At 36.6% G+C, this 19,218-nt stretch overlaps 1 protein-coding gene across 2 annotated transcripts in view; it reads right to left on the bottom strand.

The window, feature by feature from the left end:
- Positions 1-19,218, bottom strand: part of RASA2 (RAS p21 protein activator 2) — a 149,896-nt gene that overhangs the window by 13,418 nt on the left and 117,260 nt on the right. The window contains exons 15-19 of one of the 2 annotated variants that reach the window (XM_066350484.1): positions 12,227-12,333; positions 7,247-7,330; positions 6,742-6,819; positions 3,709-3,782; positions 3,040-3,149 (exon numbers count right to left, since the gene is read on the bottom strand). In XM_066350484.1, the coding sequence (XP_066206581.1) occupies positions 3,040-3,149; positions 3,709-3,782; positions 6,742-6,819; positions 7,247-7,330; positions 12,227-12,333 (453 nt within the window). The remainder of the gene's footprint in view (positions 1-3,039; positions 3,150-3,708; positions 3,783-6,741; positions 6,820-7,246; positions 7,331-12,226; positions 12,334-19,218) is intronic. The other variant, XM_066350485.1, reaches the window with a different exon arrangement.

The raw sequence follows: 19,218 nt of genomic DNA, 5'->3' as shown, positions 1-19,218 counted from the left end.
TGGTTTACTGACAGCACAAGAAATTAGGGTGACAGTCTAAATATAAAGAGGATGGAGAAAACTGTGAAAGCAAACACAGGAATGCAAAAGGGACAGCCCAAGGCATTTAGCTGCGGAGTAAACAGCTGCACCCACCCCTATGCAGCCCTGAAAACATCACTATAGGAGAGCACTACGTAATAATTAATATTATCAACCACAGATCCAAGTCATCTAGAAAATGTTAACTACATTCAACGAACTCTTTTTTTAGAAGGTGGGGAAGCATGTAATACATTTTGGAAAAACCCATCAAAAAGAATCAAAGCAACAGTGTGGATGCTTAAAATTGTAGGCCTTGGTAAACAATCTTGCAGCTTCATATAATAGAGCTCACTCCTCCGATGCCATGATGTCATTCCAACATATTAAATTTCTTAAGGTCTATAAACAATGTAACTTCTAATGTGTCTATTTTATATCTAGAGCAGCCTAATCATTCTATAAAATTTTACCCCCATAAGATCACTGGATAGAACAGATGTTCTTGAAAACTAGAATGGACTTTGGGTCTATGAACTCCTAGGAATTCTTCTTCTTCTTTTTTTTTTTTTTTGTGATAGAGAGAGGGACAGAGAGATTGGAAGGGAGAGATGAGAAGCATCAACTCTTCGTTGCGGCATCTTAGTTGTTCATTGATTGCTTTCTTATATGTGCTTTGACAGGGCGGGGGGAGCTACAGCAGATTGAGTGACCCCTTACTCAAGCCAGCAACCTTGGGCTCAAGCTGGTGAGCCTTGGTCAAACCAGATGAGCCCACGCTCAAGCTGGCGACCTCAGGGTTTCAAACCAGGGTCCTCTGTGTCCCAGTCAGATGTTCTATCCACTGCGCAACCACCTGGTCAGGCAGAACTCTTAGAAATTACATGCAAAATTTTGTGTCTAGTTTGTATGTACATGGCTTTTTTTCTGGAGGAAAGTGTCCAAAGCTATCATTTGATTCTTAAAGTCTAAAACAAAAGGACTTTAGAATATTGGCTTAGATTAGAAATACTTTAAATGAGAAAAAAAATAGCTAATTTATTAATGGAAAATTACTAACTCACCTTAAATTTTATTTCAATGTACTGTTTATGGAAATATAATTAGCACATGACAGCTAGTTTTAAAATGCTGCTATATATGTGAGAACATTTATATAGTATTTAACATAGAGTATAACTTTTAAACCCTTTGAAATATGCTTAGCATAAAAAATGCTGTCTGGAAGGGTAAATATGTAGCCTACTGATATTTACTCATCTGAATATTTATATGCCATAACAAATTATCTGGGTGCCTAAAAAAATGAATTTGGTATCTATGTCTTACTAATGTATTTGGACACAGATAGTCCTTCTCACTATGCCAAAGAAATTATGAAACAAAACATTTTCCTTATCATTCTACTCTTCAAGAAGCACCCTACTTAGCACTCACTCTACATTCTCTTTAAAGTAGCCTATGTCTGGCGTTTGTTTCATCATTTCAGAATTTATAGTAGAAGCTCTCTTACTTTGCCTAACAGATGCGGTGGATTGACTAAGACTCATCATTTCCTCTGTAAAACATACTGAATGATGTTCATGGGATGCTGAATGCTACAATCTATTAAGCTTGTATCCTTCTGTCCCATTAGTTAGGCTTTTTTGCTTACCAAGTCCATTGGATTTGTTCTCAAACCTATTTATGCCAATTTCCATGTTGTAATTATAATTACTGAAATATACAGAAAGTGACACTGTCCCCAACTAAAGAGGTTTACCATGTATTTGAAAATCAGTCAAGTGCTTTGAAAAGCTTCAAAAAAGGAGACCTACACCCACACAAATAAGGTTGATTTAATGAGGGTGAAACAGCTGTAAAATTTAAAAAAAAATTAAAAACAGGGTGACTATCCTGAAAATTTAAAAGGACTTTGTACTTGGATTACTTTTCAAGTATTCGAGTTCTAGCTTCATTATGGAAAAATCAACCTGAAAACTGATACCTTAGGGTTATATTACATGCAAAAGACAAAGCAGCAATACAACTTATAGATCCATATTCAAAGAAAAGATTTTTGACCCTCTATAAAAAGATTGGTAAATAATTACATAAATATATATGTAAGGTATGTATGCATATTTTTGTTTGCTTTTAAATGATTCTTGCTTAACTGACTCTTCTGGTCAAGTGAACATCTTTGGATCCTGATCACTCTGAACAGGGATTCTGCTGTATGTGACCTATGATCCAAATACAAAAGTTCTTCTTGCTAATATATCAGAAGAAGCTAACGGTCTTCTGTCGATAATGCTTTTCCTCAAAGGAATAAACATAAAAGGCGGAAATGTTAAGCATTATTTCAGTCCACTGAGGGACAAACTTTGCCTCTCTGAAGCCCTCAAATCACACTGTAGAAAGAAGGCTTTCTTTACCAAAACAGATAGCCTATTTGTACTTTCTCAGAAAGCAAATAATTAAAATTTCCATCTTGGAGCTGGCTTGGCCAACAGTCTAGAATGAATCTGATAATTTTTAGGAATCACTATCTATGGTATGACTATGAGAATTTTCGGTTGATATTATCCAGCAAACTACCAAAATACTCTCATTTATTAGATATTGATTCCTACCAATTTGGCTCTAAGAGTTAAAGAAACTTCCAAGTTCTAAGAAGTCTTAATGTTATTTCTTATTGATTATAAAAGCAGGGATTATTATTATTATTATTATTAAGCAAGAGGAGGGGAGGCAGAGACAGACTCCTGCATGTGCCCTGATTAGGGTTCACCTGGCAAGACCACTACAGGGTGAAAAAGCAGGGATTTTAAAAAACAGAGCATGTGTGAGAAAAATGTAATTTCCTTGTTGTCACTCATCAAATATTTACTGCATTCTTAGTGTGTATGCATCACTGTGAGAAACTATAAATTATGGTAATACTAATTAAAAGGGTCACCAGAGTCACAGTTAGCAGCAAAAAGAAATCTGCATTGAAAACCAGGAAAAGATCCCACAATAAAGCATAAACACAACTACCTGGCTGTTTGTGGTAAGTGAGCTCTCTGCTTGTTAAGCAGAACCACCGTTTCTTGAAATTCTTTTTTCCAATCCGAGTTCTTCCCTGAGCTCTTTTATACATCTCACTGCCAAAACAACAAATGTAAACATTTAGTTACAAATATTAAAAGTTAATTCAAAACAAAAAAACCATCCTTTCATTTTAAATGATATAAGAAAGGTAGTGTAAGATTACATAAGTAGATAAAAATGTTTTTGCCGTCCATAACTTTTGCATTAATTTTGGCCATATTAAGGGAATAAAGCCTTTAATTAATTTAATAGCTATAACTATGCTATTCATAATTAAAAAGGCCAAATGAGTGATTTCCCCCCTTAAGTTCCAATGACAATATTACTTTAAGACTGAACAGTACTGTGACTTTTTCAAAATAGTAACTGTCAATAGTCTAATACTCACAATCTCATTTTAGCTGCCAGACAACTCAAGGACTGTATGGACAAGGAATCATACCCATCACACAAAGTTTACGGGACAGTGAGAGCGATTTACCTGATTGATGTCACTGAGGCAGTTCTAGTACAGAACAGAAACCCTTATCTCCTCATTTCCAGACCTATGCTCTTTGTACCTACTTAACCTATACTAAAACATGACTTGAATGTCTAATTTCATTAAATTACCCTTCTTTCAGGTGCACAGGCTCACTTGTACCACTGGATTCTTTAGTTTCAGTAGATGATATTTCATCCAAGAACTAAATGGGGAAAAGGCAAATATTACACTTTGTGATAAGATACACCATACGAAGCATATACCTTTAAAAACTTTGAAAACTTAATTCTAAAACACTTCTGGTCCCAAAGTTTTTAGATACAGAATTATAAACCTATATTATAGGAAGGGATCACTAATCTATGGTTTGGAAGGCCAGATTCAACCTGCAGCCTGTTTTTGTAAGGCCCATGAGTTAAAAAAAATTTTTACATTTTGAACGAGTTGCAAAAACAGAAATGAAGAATATGGGCAGAGCCCTTATTTGGCCAGTAAAACCTAAAATATTTACTCACTAGCCCTTGACAGAAAAGAGTTTGCTGATTCTACTGTATGTAATTGACTTTAGCTTTGAGAGAGAATTTCACAGGAATGACCGAAGTATAACTGTGTTCTCTGGAATAACCTGGAATCTCATCATAATTTATAAACTTCCAATGAAAACATGGGAATGTGGTGGCTCAAGAAAATTTAAAGTACTCTAGCAATGGCAAGCTACCCAGTGAAGAGCATTTAGCTTCATAAATATGCTACCTCGAACTGTCAAGAGCTTCCTGGAATGTGGCTGTCATGAGAAAGGTAAATTTAGTTCAAGGAACAATTCTTATTCTTACAGAGGAATCCCTATTTTGTCTCATAAATGAACTATATGTTTAGTCCTTACTTTTTCCTTTATACTTTTCTATGTTGTTCCATTTATGGCTTAAAAAACAAACAAATAAATTACATTCCAGTAAGAATTACACTGAGGCACCAGTGACTAATGTAAAGTAGAATTTTGTGAGCTCAGCCATTTCTCCTAAGACTGGCTTTGAATTACCCAGCAGAATCTACTCTTTAGGGCTTTCCAATGGAAAGATTACTTCTAGTTTGCTGGAAGGAAATCTGGGCAGGCGAAAGAACAAGAGCAGAGTTCCGCTTGCATTACATCTGTGATACAGAGCAAGTACCCACAGGAACTAAAGAATGTCCTGTCAAATCTTTAGTTCTCACTGCAAAGCTCCTGCTAATGAAGTGGAACAGACTTATCTGAGAATTTCATTCCTTAGTTTTGCCCGAGGCACTGATTTACTTATTTGACAAATACTTATTATTTATTTACAATATTTCTAAGGAACATGGGGTAAATACAGTTAGACAAAGTGAAAGGAAACACAATAATTAAGATGAACTATAGGCAGGGTGAATATAGGTCTTAATGTGCTCAGGGCTGTTCTTGTCTACAACCCAACATAATCAATAGAACTCCTTTTTAATCTTGAAAGTATCCAGGTTTGGACACTAAATTATATGGTCATTCTATTTATAGACCTATCCCGGCTACCCTTCCTAAACTCTCTTGGAATAGTATAGGACTCAGTTATAACCTATTATCTTCTGGAGCAGTGGTCAATAATGTCACTAGTGGGAACAACATGAATGAGAAGTTGACCTTCATAGCACTACATACATCCAGACTTAGCTAGTGAATAATAAAGAAAGCTCTTATATTAGGGCAAAATATCCTATGCTAGTTCAGGAGTCTAGAACCAAACTGAGACAGGAGACATGCTATGGTGATAGTCTATGAGAATGTGAGTGGGTGACTCAGGGTGGAGCAGGAACAGACTAAACTCCTGGCACCCTTAAATACTTTCCCCTTTGACCTTATCAACTCTACACATTCTGATTATATCAGGGGGGAAAAAATCATATTCTACTATGGCCTAGGTCATAAAAAATGCAAAAACAACCTTAAAACAAAAGATAGTACATCGTAACCTTGCCAACAAAAGTGCCTACACTGTCCCACAACTGTTTCAACAATGTCCTATAAATAAAAAGGCATCTTTGTCTTCCCCTATTCTTTTGAAAGACTCTCCTCAAGCCTTCAATGGTTGCTTAAAACTTTTTGGTTGAACTTGTACTATTCTAGATAAAAGATTCTAACTGGCTTTAATTGTTTTAAATCACCATTTTCATTTACTGAGTCCTGTAAGAATTTTAATAGTACAAAAAAATACCAACATATTTACACAAAATATATCTTGGCAATCAATTGTGAATCATGTTGCAAAACTGAATGAAATCTTTAAAGTTTGGCTTTGCTAATTTGAATTCATTAAGTTAAAACTGTGATAAAATACAGTACTTTCTTCAAGCCAAGTTTAGATACACTTCAAAAACAACTTTTCTTAACAAAATTTTAGGGTATTACAATAATGCTACATTTTGTTTAGAATGATTCAGAGCTAAAGACTCAAGAAATTACAGATCCTTACAAAACATTTTCAATTTCGAAATACACCAATTTTTATATATTATAAGCCTTTTGTCAGGATATTATAAACTTTAGGGTTTTTTACATTTTAATTTTAGTATCTTTCCTTGAGTTACTACTACCATAAGCCTATATTATTTATTAAATGTTCAATAATTCATATGTTTTTTATTATGGCAATTAAGTGCCTACTATATCTCAGGCACATAGTAAGTTACTTCTAGACCAGAGGTTCTCAATCAGAGGCAATTTTTTTCCTTCAGGGGTCATTTGGCTGTGTAGAGAAATTTTTGATTGTAACATACCCAAACTAGGGGTATGTTACTGGTATCTAACTGGTGGAAGCCAGGGATGCGTCTAAACATCCTACAATGTACAAGGCAGCCCCTCACAATCTAGAATTACCTGACTAAATTGCCAATAGTGCTGCTGTTGAGAAGCCCTAACTCTAGATACTTGTGACTTGTATTATTAAGACACTGGCAACAGTAGCTGTTGCTAAAACTCAGGTATTTTCACAGCTAAAAAAACCCCATAATTTTGGATAGGAGAAGTTATAGTTGATGGATAGTTCTACAATTTTTTTAAACTGGGGATTAACTCATAGGAATATTATAAAATGTTATTACCTCAAAGTTGTATGATAAGAAATGTTAATATTTCCAGAGTAAAACAATCATACCTTTTTAACTGCTATAATATATCCTTCTTCTTGAAACATTTTGAAAAATTCACACATGAATGTTTCCTTAAAACTTGACTAAGGAAAAAAAAACACACACAGGATTTATATATATTAAGTAGAGCACTAAGAATACAGTGGACTACATTTTTAATAAAGCTGAGGATTAAGACCAAAAAGGATTCAATCATATCTTTTAAGACAGTTGTAGGGTTGGCAGCTGAAGATTTCTTCAACAGCTCTTAGATGATTACAGTGCAGACAAACAGGAGGCACTAGCATCTGTTTACCACACCCTCTTCCCCTCGTAGATATGTTAAAATGAACCTGCATTCTTTAACAGGTGACTAACACACAACATCTATGTAAAAGATAGGTTCTGTATCTATACATACTATGTATTTTTTGTTTTGCTTTGTAATTTTGGAAGGGAGTGTGGAAGAAGGGATCACAGGGGTAGAGCATTTAGAAGTATGACTACAAAGCAAGAGATGTAAAGACTTACCTTGCTTTTAGACAAACTCCCCCAGCTTCCCAAAGTCTGAATGGTTTTTGAGATGAGAGTTAATGTTCTAATTGTCTGTGGGTCCTAGAGAATGTAAAAATAACACAAACTGTTAAATTTTCAAAAATAGAATTTGTATAAAAAGTAGAACAAAGTGAATGGGCTACACTGCTCTGAAAACAATGACCCAATAATGTTCACTCAAAGCAACATAGTTAAAATCTAGCTAAGGATGGGCACAACTAAAGAAGCCACATGAAATTGACAACTTCTCCTAAAGTAATTACATTATGGCTTGAAACTTTTAAAAACCATAATTTAATCAACATTATATATGTTGGTCTACACAATATGGCAGCGTGAATTAACTAACATATTGTATTCACTTTTGAAATGTCAATGGCACTTTTTTCGACCTTATAACTTAAAATGGTAGCTTCCATTTTAAAATTTCCAAATTTTCTGTACTCAACTCACCTATATGCACATTCAATAATTTATATGGTTTCTGCTATCAAGTCTTTCACCATGGAAGCAAAGACCTAAATTCAACTTAGGAAAGAAGTCACCCAGTTCATATAGGATCTATTTGGGTCTATATCCAAGGTGTTTTTCAGCACTGTCTACCAGAAGGAAGTAAATATAAGTAAAATTGAATAAGCAGTATTCCTTATTAAGTCCTTGTGCTTTCCCTTATTAAAAAAAATTGAGGTGTAATTAAAATACAGTGAAGTGAACAGGTTTTAAATATATATAGGCTGATGAGTTTTCACCCATCCATACATCTGTATAACCAATTCCCCTACCATTATATAGAACACCTTTGTTTTGGGGATTTTCAAGTAAATAGTATCTTCCATCAAAAAACACACTCAAATTTAGATACAGAAATGTTTTAGTTTAGTTTTTGGTTTATACTCCTTAGTATTTTAGTATCCCTACATTGAAGACAGGCAGTGAATGTGAGGGGAAGATATGACTGGGAAGTAAGGCAATCTGGAAAAGAAGGACTATCTGGATATGATCATTATTAAATACGCATAAAATAGTTACATACTTAAATTAAGCTTATTCAGAAATATTTTAACTAGAACATTCATGATTCCATTATATATATATAAAAGGTCCCGATAAGTCTCTGCCTTGGAAGGACATAAAATTCTTAACAATGTGCTAATAAACTGAATTTGAACTGAATATCATCACCAAGACTTCCCTGTTCAAATCTGGTTTTAAAATCAGTATTGTAGGTCACTATTTTTCTGAACTAGGAAATGAGAACAAGATATATTTATATAGTTTCTGCATGTCAGAGGATGGTTTACATCAACATGGTTCTCATTGTCACTTAGCTGCTGGTAATGCCTCGTGAACATATAAATTGTTTGAAATCTCCCCCTTGCTACAATCTGTCATCATAATTTCTCATAAACCATAACTTAGACATCTGATACCTAGTACATAAACAGGCATTGGCATATGGTAGATGCTATACAACATTTATTAAATTGAACTAAAATGTTGATGGTCTCACCTTAAAACAACATATCCTTTTTTTTCATAAGCTAGAACTCAACTTAAAGGAGAACCATATAAAATTACCATTACTTAAAAAAAAGAAATGACCATTATTTGACTATTTTTGATCTACAAAAGACAAAACAAAACAAAAAATTTTCATATGCTTTACCATAATATTTCAAAGGAGGAATTCTTTTTCCATCACTTTTTCTTTTAAACACATGCTTTCTGAATCCTTTAGGATATTGACCTAGTATTACTAAGTCCACTTCCCTTCTCTCTTCAATTTCTCCTTCTGTTGTTCTCTTTTCTATTTAAACCATATGTAGGTTTTCCCATCATGGAAAAGACTCATCATTTGATGGAATCCCTCTCTGAGCTACCATCTTTCTCTTCCAAACATTTATTGAGCATCTACTTATCCTAAGCACTGTGCCATGTGGTTGGGATACAGAAACTTGAGACAGATCTAGCCCTTGCTATTATGGTACTGCAGTCGATATGCAGAAACTATAAACAGATGATTATAAAACAGTATGAGAAATGCCATGACAGAGAGAGCCACAGGTTCTCTGAGAGAGGTACCTAACCCAGACTGAAGGGCTAGAGAAGTCTGTCTTGGCTGAATCTTAAAAGGAGCTCTCTAGTGAGAGAATGCGGGGGTATGGTGAGAAGAATGGTTCAATCCCTTCTTTTTCCTTACCATGAAATTTCTGGAAAGAACAGCCTATTATGCCAATGTTAACATAACCCATGCTTTAAAATTAGTGTTTTTAAAAAAATTATTAATCTAGCTTGACCAATGGTGGCGCAGCAAATAAGAGTATCGACCTGGGATGCTGAGGACTAGGTTCAAAAGCCTGAGGTTGCCGACTTGAACATTAGGTCACTGGCTTGAAGCCCAAGGTTGCTGGCTTGAGCAAGAAGCCACTGGCTCAGCTTAAGCCCCTTGGTCAAGGCACATTGTATCATAAGCAATCAATGAACAACTAAAGTGATGCAACTACAAGTTGATGCTTCTCATCTCTTCCTTCCTGTCTGTCTGTGTGTCTCTCTCTTGCAAACCCCCCTTAAAAAAAACAAGAAAACTTATTCATCATGTGTGTATTACACACAGGTGTACATGCCTGAGTTTGCCCTTCTGCTTTAACAGTATGAAAAGCTCACTTTTTTGTGTTTTACAGAGAGAGGAGAAGAGATAGTGAGATAGACTCCCACATGTGACCTGACTGGGATCCACCTGGCAATCCCTGTCTGGGGCCAATGCTCAAATCAATTGAGCCATTTTTAGCACCTGAGGCTGACATGCTGGGACCAACTGAGCTATCCTCAGTGCCCAAGGCCAACACTCAAACCAATCAAGCCACTGGCTATGGGAGGGGAAGAGGGAGAAAAGAGGAAGAAAAAGGGGGAGAAAAGCAGATACTCACTTCTCTTGTTTGCCCTGATCAGGACCAGAACCCGGGACATCCATATGCTGAGCCCATGCTCTACCACTGAGCCAACCAGACAGGGCCAAAAGCTCACTTTTGATTTGTTTCCTAGGAAAAACTACACTCAACTACTTACTCTTTAATCTTCTGCAATCTGATATTCTGCTCTTTTACTCTACTGAAACTGGCTTCTCAAAACTCAAAGAACTTCTAATATAAAATTCAATGAACTTTAACTGGTTTTCCTCCCTAAACATTCTGTAAATTTCAATACTGGTCTTGACAATGTCATCATCATCAGGTTCCTGGAATCATCACTTGCTCTCAATTGGTATAGTATGAATTGTCAATATTTCTTACTTGGTACTAATCAGGTGCTAGTTTTAGATTTACAGATGTAGTTTTAGATTACATATCTTATGTATTTGCCCTACTTCACCAATTAGAATGAAAGGGTTTTAAAAAGAAGGAATAAGGTTTCAATTAAAAGTAAATAATATGTGACCTAAGATTGACATTCTACATAGGATGTAATAGACACTCAATAGTGCTATGTTTCCCTGAGGAGAAAAAATTTAGGGGGAAAAAAAAGTAAGTAATAAAGTTATATGACAATATAAAGCAGATCTTCTGGCAAATGAAAATTGACCTAAAATTGTAAGAGTTTGTGCTTACAAGGACTTTATTGTAACATCAGTTACAGAAATATGCAAATCCAAGTCTGAATACAAGGCAGGGTTCACAAGCTCAGAGGTAGGAGTTCTGTTTATGCCCAGAACGCTGTTAACAAGCTTTTGCTTTCCCTCAGTTCAGTACAGCTTTAGTGACAAGCCACAGAAAAGACAGCATGTAAACAAAAGGACACTGGCCTATTCTCTGCTGTAGCTATCCACAGACCATCTGTCCTGTGACAAGAAAGGGTATGTTGCTGCCACAGCAGCATGGTCCTTTTCAGTTCTCAAAATTTTATGAGTGGCCAATGTCAAGAGGAGGAGTGGCCTTCAGAACCCAGTTTAACTCCAAAACTCATGGGTCCTCTATACACTGGACTGGTCAGTGAGTTTCCCAAGGGCAGGGAGTCTTTGTCATCACTGCCTCCCCAGCGCAGACAGAGTGTTTGGTACATTACACGTGCACCAGCATCTGACTGCCTAAGAGGGGTAAGCTCACAGACTGAGAAGACTGAGTCAGAATTCTGGTTTAATTCAGTTAAAACTGAGTGAGATCAAATCATAATTTACCTCACATGGTTACTGAGAGGACCAAGTAAGTTAAAACGTAAAGTACTTAGAACAAAGCCTAGTACAAAGAAAGCACTAAATAAGTGTTGGCTGTTATTATTATTTGTTATACAAATCAGCAACAAAAGTAATTAGATAAGATTATAAAATATTTGGAACATAAAAGGTTAAAGAAACAGCAGAAATACACTGCATGAAAAGGAAACATAAACAGGAAAAAATGTTTTAAAGTGTTAAGAAATATAAAAGTATGAGATGCAGACTCCTGTTTAATAAAATAGGATTTCAGAACAAAAAAGTTGTATGCTTTAAAAAATTTTTAAATTTCAGTTACAATATCATATCAGGTGAATAAAAAACAAAACAAAAAAAAATTATGTTCCAAAAAAAGTTTCTCTACCTTTCAGAAATGAGCCTCTTCAAACTTCTGTAAGATTTAAAAATATCTTTAAGGTTAAACTAAACCTATAACTAATTAAGAAAAAAAATCTTTGTGTTATGGAAATTTACAAACATACACAACAGCAGATGAAACATATAATGAGTCCCCTTCCTGCTATCACCAAGCTTCAGCAATTATCACTATTTTACTACTCTGTGCAAATCTTTTAACAGTAACAACAACAACAAAATAGATTTTTCAGCCTTCTCTAAAAGACTGAAATGGCCCAGTGAATTTAGGTATAAGAAAGCATAGGCAAGTGCAATTGGCTTATTTTACCTCTTCTCTATTTTAATAAAAATAAGTAAAAATGGAATAAAGCTTTGAGAAGAACAAGACTTACTGGATGATGAGGTCGCAAATGAAAAGTATGAGGTGATACTACGGCTACAGCAAAGAAACGAAGAAATACAAAGCTGCTCACAGCAGAATACTGAACATGAGGGTCATCTGCAGAAAAAAATGGTGAAATGTCATGCACAAAAACAGTGAATTAAAAACAAAGATGATAAAGTAAAAAATACTGAAAGAACATGTAAATAGGAGATCACTATAATTTGTCTAGTAAGGACTGAATTGATGAAGTGCTAGTGGTGATTATGACTAAATTAAAGGAAAAAATTCTATGATAAAATAATCTGGAAGAATAAAAAAATAATCTGGAAGAACTAAGACAGAAAATGAAAGACAAATAGGTTTTCAGAAATATTTTAATTTGGAAAAATACCTTTTTACTTAATCTGCAAGAAGAGACTCCTGAAATTATAACACAAATAAAAGTAGTATCTAGCACTACCTAGTGGTAACACTCAATCCCTGAAGACTTGGACAGGAGACTGTTTTCAGTTTTTTTCTTTTTATTCAGTGAGAGGTGGGGAGGCAGAGACAGACTCCCACATGAGCCCTGACCGGGATCCACCTGGCAAAGCCCCCTATAGGGCGATGCTCTGCCTATCTGGTACCGCTGCTCTGATGCTCAGCAACCAAGCTATTTCAGTGCCTGAGTTAAGGCCATGGAGCCATCCTCAGTGCCCAGGGCCAAACTGCTTGAACCATTTGAGCCACGGCTGTGGGAAGAGAGGAGAGAGAGAGAAAGAGAGGGGGGGGAGGGGTGGTGAAGCAGATAGTCGCTTCTCTTGTGTGCCTTGACTGGGAATCAAACTTGGGACTTCCACACGCCAGGCCAACACTCTATTGCTGAGCCAACCAGCCTGGGCTGACTGCTTTCAGTTTTAGGATATTGTTTTAATTTTCCCCTCAAAAATCTTGATAATATCAAAGACTATGTAATAAAAACAATTAAGATGAAATATTTACTTTAAAAAAAAGCTATCCATATTCCATATAAAAATGCAAATGAAATGGAGACAACTTATGGCCTTGATCATTCACCTACAGTTTTTGTTTCAGACTGGGGTCAACAATGAACCCAACAATCAGATGGCAGAGAAGCAGGTGGTGAGGGTAAGAATGTCTGGATTTGTTTTGAGTTTTAACTGACAAGTCATTGAATTTTTAATTCTTTTTTTTTAGATGAACTGGGTTTTTTTTGTATTTTTAAAATTTATTTATTAAATTTAATGCAGTGACATTGATAAATCAGGGTACATATGTTGAGAGAAAATATCTCTAGATTATTTTGACATTTGATTGTACTGTATACCCCTCCCCCAAAGCTAAATTGTCTTCTGTCACCTTCTATCTGGTTTTCTTTGTGCCCCTCCCCTCCCCCAACCCCTCTCTCCTTCTTCACCCCATCCCCCCTCCCCCCACCCCCACCCCTGTTGCCATCACATTCTTGTTCATGTTTCTGAGTCTCATTTTTATGTCCCTTCTATGTATGGATTCATACAGTTCTTAGTTTTTTTTTCTGATTTACTTATTTCACTCCATATAATGTTATCAAGGTCCATCCATGTTATTGTAAATGATCCGATGTCATTATTTCTTATGGCTGAGTAGTATTCCATAGTATATATGTACCAAAGCTTTTTAATCCACTCGTCCTCTGACGGACACTTGGGCTGTTTCCAGATCTTCGCTATTGTGAACAATGCTGCCATAAACATGGGGGTGCATTTCTCCTTTTGGAGCCATTCTCTGGTGTCCTTGGGGTATATTCCTAAAAGTGGGATAGCTGGGTCAAAAGGCAGTTCAATTTTCAGTTTTTTGAGGAATCTCCATACTGTTTTCCACAGTGGCTGCACCAGTCTGCATTCCCACCAGCAGTGCAGGAGGGTTCCCTTTTCTCCACATCTTCGCCAGCACTTATTCTGTGTTGTTTTGTTGATGAGCGTCATTCTGACTGGTGTGAGGTGATAGCTCATTGTGGTTTTAATTTGCATTTCTCTAATGATTAGTGATGTTGAGCATTTTTTCATATGCCTATTGGCCATCTGTATGTCCTCTTTGGAGAAGTGTCTATTCATCTCTTTTGCCCATTTTTGGATTGGATTGTTTGTCTTCCTGGTGTTGGGATTTACAAGTTCTTTATAAATTTTGGTTATTAACCCCTTATCAGACGTATTGTCAAATATGTTCTCCCATTGTGGTTTGTCTTTTTATTCTGTTCTTGTTGTCTATAGCTGTGCAAAAGCTTTTTAATTTGATATAGTCCCATTTGTTTATCCTGTCTTTTATTTCACTTCCCCGTGGAGATAAATCAGCAAATATATTGCTCCGAGAGATGTCCGAGAGCTTACTGTCTATGTTTTCTTCTAAGATGCTTATGGTTTCACAGCCTACATTTAAGTCTTTTATCCATTTTGAGTTTATTTTTGTGAGTAGTGTAAGCTGGTGATGTAGTTTGATGTTTTTGCAGGTAGCTGTCCTATTTTCCCAACACCATTTGTTAAAGAGGCTGTCTTTACTCTATTGTATTTCCTTACATCCTTTGTCAAATATCAGTTGTCCATAGAACTGTGGGTTTATTTCTGGGTTCTCTGTTCTGTTCCATTGATCTATATGCCTGTTCTTATGCCAGTACCAGGCTGTTTTGAGTACAATGGCCTTATAGTATAACTTGATATCAGGAAGTGTGATACCTCCAACTTTATTCTTCTTTTTTAAGATTGCTGAGGCTATTCGTATTCTCTTTTGGTTCCATATAAATTTTTGGAATATGTGGTCTATATCTTTGAAGTATGTCATTGGTATTTTAATTGGTATTGCATTGAATTTATAGATTGCTTTGGGTAATATAGACATTTTAATGATGTTTATTCTTCCTAACCATGAGCACGGTATATGCTTCCACTTGTTTGTATCTTCCTTGATTTCTTTTATCAATGCTTTGTAATTTTCCGAGTACAAGTCTTTAGTCTCCTTGGTTAAGTTTATTCCTAGGTACTTTATTTTTTTGGTTGTAATTGTGAAGGGGATTGTTTCCTTAATTTCTCTTTCTGACTGTTCATTGTTGGTGTATAAAAATGCCTCTGATTTCTGAGTATTGATTTTATATCCTGCCACTTTGCTGAATTCATTTATCAGGTCCAGTAGCTTTTTGACTGAGATTTTAGGGTTTTCTATATACAATATCATATCATCTGCAAATAATGATAGTTTTATTTCTTCTTTTCCAACTTGAATGCCTTTTATTTCTTCTTCTTGTCTGATTGCTGTGGCTAGGACTTCCAGGACCATGTTAAATAAGAGTGGTGAAAGGGGGCACCCTTGCCTTGTTCCTGATCTTAAGGGTATTGCTTTTAATTTTTGCCCATTGAGTATGATGTTGGCTGTGGGTTTCTCATAGATGGCTTTTATCATGTTGAGGTATGTTCCCTGTATTCCCACTTTGCTGAGAGTTTTGATCATGAATGGGTGCTGGATTTTATCAAATGCTTTTTCTGCATCTATGAAATTATCATATGGTTTTTCTCCTTCTTTTTGTTTATGTGATGAATCACATTGACTGATTTACGAATATTGTACCAGCCTTGCCTCCCCAGAATAAATCCCACTTGATCATGGTGTATGATTTTTTCCATATATTGTTGGATCCAGTTTGCTAATATTTTATTGAGGATTTTAGCATCTACATTCATCAGAGATATTGGCCTACAATTTTCTTTCTTTGTGTTGTCTTTGCCTGGTTTTGGAATCAGAATTATGCTCGCCTCATAAAAGGAGCTTGGAAGTCTTCCTTCCTCTTGAATTTTTTTAAATAGTTTGAGAAGGATAGGAGTTAGTTCTTCTTTGAATATGTGGTAGAATTCCGTTGTGAAGCCATCGGGGCCCGGACTTTTCTTTGTTGGGAGTTTTTTGATAACTGTTTCGATCTCATTTGTTGTAATCGGTCTGTTTAGGTTTTCTGATTCTTCCAGATTGATTTTTGGAAGATTGTATGTTTCAAGGAATTTGTCCATTTCATCTAGGTTGTCTAGTTTTTTGGCATACAGTTTTTCATAGTATTTTCTTACAATATTTTGTATTTCTGTTGTGTCAGTTATTATTTCTCCTCTCTCATTTCTAATTTTATTTGAGTCCTCTCTCTCTTTTTCTTGGTGAGTCTAGTTAAAGGTTCATCAATCTTGTTTACCTTTTCAAAGAACCAGCTCCTAGTTTCATTGATCCTCTGTATTGTTTCTTTAGCCTCTATGTCATTTGTTTCTGCTCTGATCTTTTTTTTTAATCTCTCTTCTTTTTTTTTTTTGTATTTTTTTCTGAAGCTGGAAACGGGGAGAGACAGTCAGACAGACTCCCGCATGCGCCCGACCGGGATCCACCCGGCACGCCCACCAGGGGCGACGCTCTGCCCACCAGGGGCGATGCTCTGCCCACCAGGGGGTGATGCTCTGCCCCTCTGGGGCGTCGCTCTGCTGCGACCAGAGCCACTCTAGCGCCTGGAGCAGAGGCCAAGGAGCCATCCCCAACGCCCAGGCCATCTTTGCTCCAATGGAGCCCTGGCTGCGGGAGGGGAAGAGAGAGACAGAGAGGAATGAGGGGGTGGGGGCGGAGAAGCAAATGGGCGCTTCTGCCATGTGCCCTGGCCGGGAATCGAACACGGGTCCCCCGCACGCCAGGCTGACGCTCCACCGCCGAGCCAACCGGCCAGGGCCTCTGCTCTGATCTTTATTATTTCCTTCCTTCTACTACATTTGGGCTTTACTTGCTGTTCTTTTTCTAATTCTTTTAGATGCAGGGTTAAGTTGTTTATTTGAGCTTTTTCTAGCTTCTGAAAGTGTGCCTGTAGTGCTATGAACTTCCCTTTCAGCACTGCTTTCGCTGTGTCCCATAGATTTTGAGTTGTTGTATGCTCATTGTCATTCGTTTCTAGGAATTTTTTTATTTCTTCTTTGATCTCATTCTTAATCCATTCATTATTTAACAACCTGCTATTTAGTTTCCATGTGTTTGAGAATTTTTGAGCTTTTCTGTTGTGGTTCATTTCTAGTTTCATGCCGTTGTGATTGGAGAAAGTGCTTGATATGATTTCAGTCTTCTTAAATTTGTTGAGAGCACTTTTGTGCCCTAACATATGGTCTATCCTAGAGAATGTACCATGAGCACTTGAAAAGAACGTATATTCTGCTGCTTTAGGGTGAAAGGTTCTGAAGATATCTATTAAATCGAGTTGATATAGTGTTTCCAATAAGTCTGCTGTTTCTTTGTTAATTTTCTTTCTTGAGGATCTATCTAGTGATGTTAGTGGGGTATTGAAATCCCCTACTATTATAGTATTGCTGTTGATCTCGCCCTTTAAATCCATCAAAGTCTGCTTTATATATTTGGGTGCTCCTATATTAGGTGCATAGATATTTATAATAGTTATATCTTCCTGTTGGATTACTCCCTTTATCATTATGTAGTGGCCTTCTTTATCTCTTACTATATCCTTTGTTTTAAAGTCCAATTTGACTGATATAAGTATTGCTACCCCAGCTTTTTTCATTTCCGTTTGCATGAAATGTTTTTTTCCATCCTTTTATCTTCAATCTATGTGTCTTTTGTTCTAAGGTGTGTCTCTTGTAGACAACATATGTATGGGTCCTGTTTTCTTATCCACACAGCTACCCTATGTCTTTTGATTGGATCATTTAATCCATTTACATTTAAGGTTATTATTGATATGTAGTTGTTTATTGCCATTTTCTTCTTTAAAGGTGTATTCCTTTTTTGCTATATTCTTTTCCCACTTTGATCTGTTTACAACAGGCCTGTTGGGCGGATAAAATGTATTATGCTCACTTTGTTAAAGATGCCATCGCCCAGGTGATATTAATGTGTGTTGGAGGCAGACAGGATCATTGTAGCCTGGGGCTTGGTTTTGGGATTAAGCCTCTCCCACCCGTCTTGATGTGGGGTGGTACAATCCAATCATGCCTCAGAGAAGTGACTTTGTATTAGAGACTTCCCTGTTATGTATATTGGATTAAGGGTTTGGATTTCTACACTATAAAATGGGGACGGAACGAGAGTTTGGGCTCTTGGTTCCTGAGATTATCATTAGAAGAGAGAGCAGAGGAGAGCAGAGAAAGGCCACATGGAGGAGGCCAGAAGCAGCCAAGATGGCGGAGTGCTGAGTGAGATGCCAGTTTGTGTAGAGTTTGTATTTGGGATAAGGACGGAGATGGGGAACAGAGGAGAATAAGGCTGGTGAGCTAGAAACCTTTGATTCTAGGAAACTCGGATAAGTCAGTGGCTTTGTGAGCACTGAATGTGACTGGGTTTTGGAGCCCAGTGTGTATTTTTTACTTGCCCGCCGGGTGCAAGGTAGGATTAAAGGTCATGGCCCATCAGTTTTTGGCTCCATGGTTTCTTTACCGACTGTCCGAATCCAATGCGAACCTGCATGTGAATGGCCCTGGCCACGGCTGCTGGCTTTACAAGGCCCCTTAACATTTCCTGCAGCATTGGTTTGGTTGTAATGAATTCCTTGAGTTGTTTTTTGTCTGGGAAGCTTTTTATTTCTCCTTTGATTTTAAACGATAGCCTTGCTGGATTAAGTAGTCTTGGTTGTAGGTTCTTGTTCTGCATTACTTTGAATATTTCTTGCCATTCCCTTCTGGCCTCAAGTGTTTCTGTTGAGAAGTCTGATGTCATCCTTTTGGGGGCTCCTTTGTAGGTGATAACTTTTTTTTCTCTTGCAGCTTTTAATATTTTCTCTTTATAGTTTAGCTTTGGTATTTTAATTATGATGTGTCTTGGTGTAGGTTTCTTTGGGTTTCTCTTTAATGGAGTCCTCTGTGCTTCTTGGACTTGTGAGAGTTTCTCTTGCATTAATTTAGGGAAGTTTTCAGCTATGATATGATTGAACAAAGTCTCTATCCCTTGTTCTTTTTCTTCTTCTTCAGGAACCCCTATGATGTGGATGTTATTTCTCTTCATGTTGTCACA

This window comes from Saccopteryx leptura, chromosome 10, assembly GCF_036850995.1.
Source record: "Saccopteryx leptura isolate mSacLep1 chromosome 10, mSacLep1_pri_phased_curated, whole genome shotgun sequence".
Classification (NCBI taxonomy): domain Eukaryota; kingdom Metazoa; phylum Chordata; class Mammalia; order Chiroptera; family Emballonuridae; genus Saccopteryx; species Saccopteryx leptura.
The sequence above is the reverse complement of the archived record's forward strand: the minus strand, read 5'-3'. Positions and strand labels throughout refer to the sequence as shown.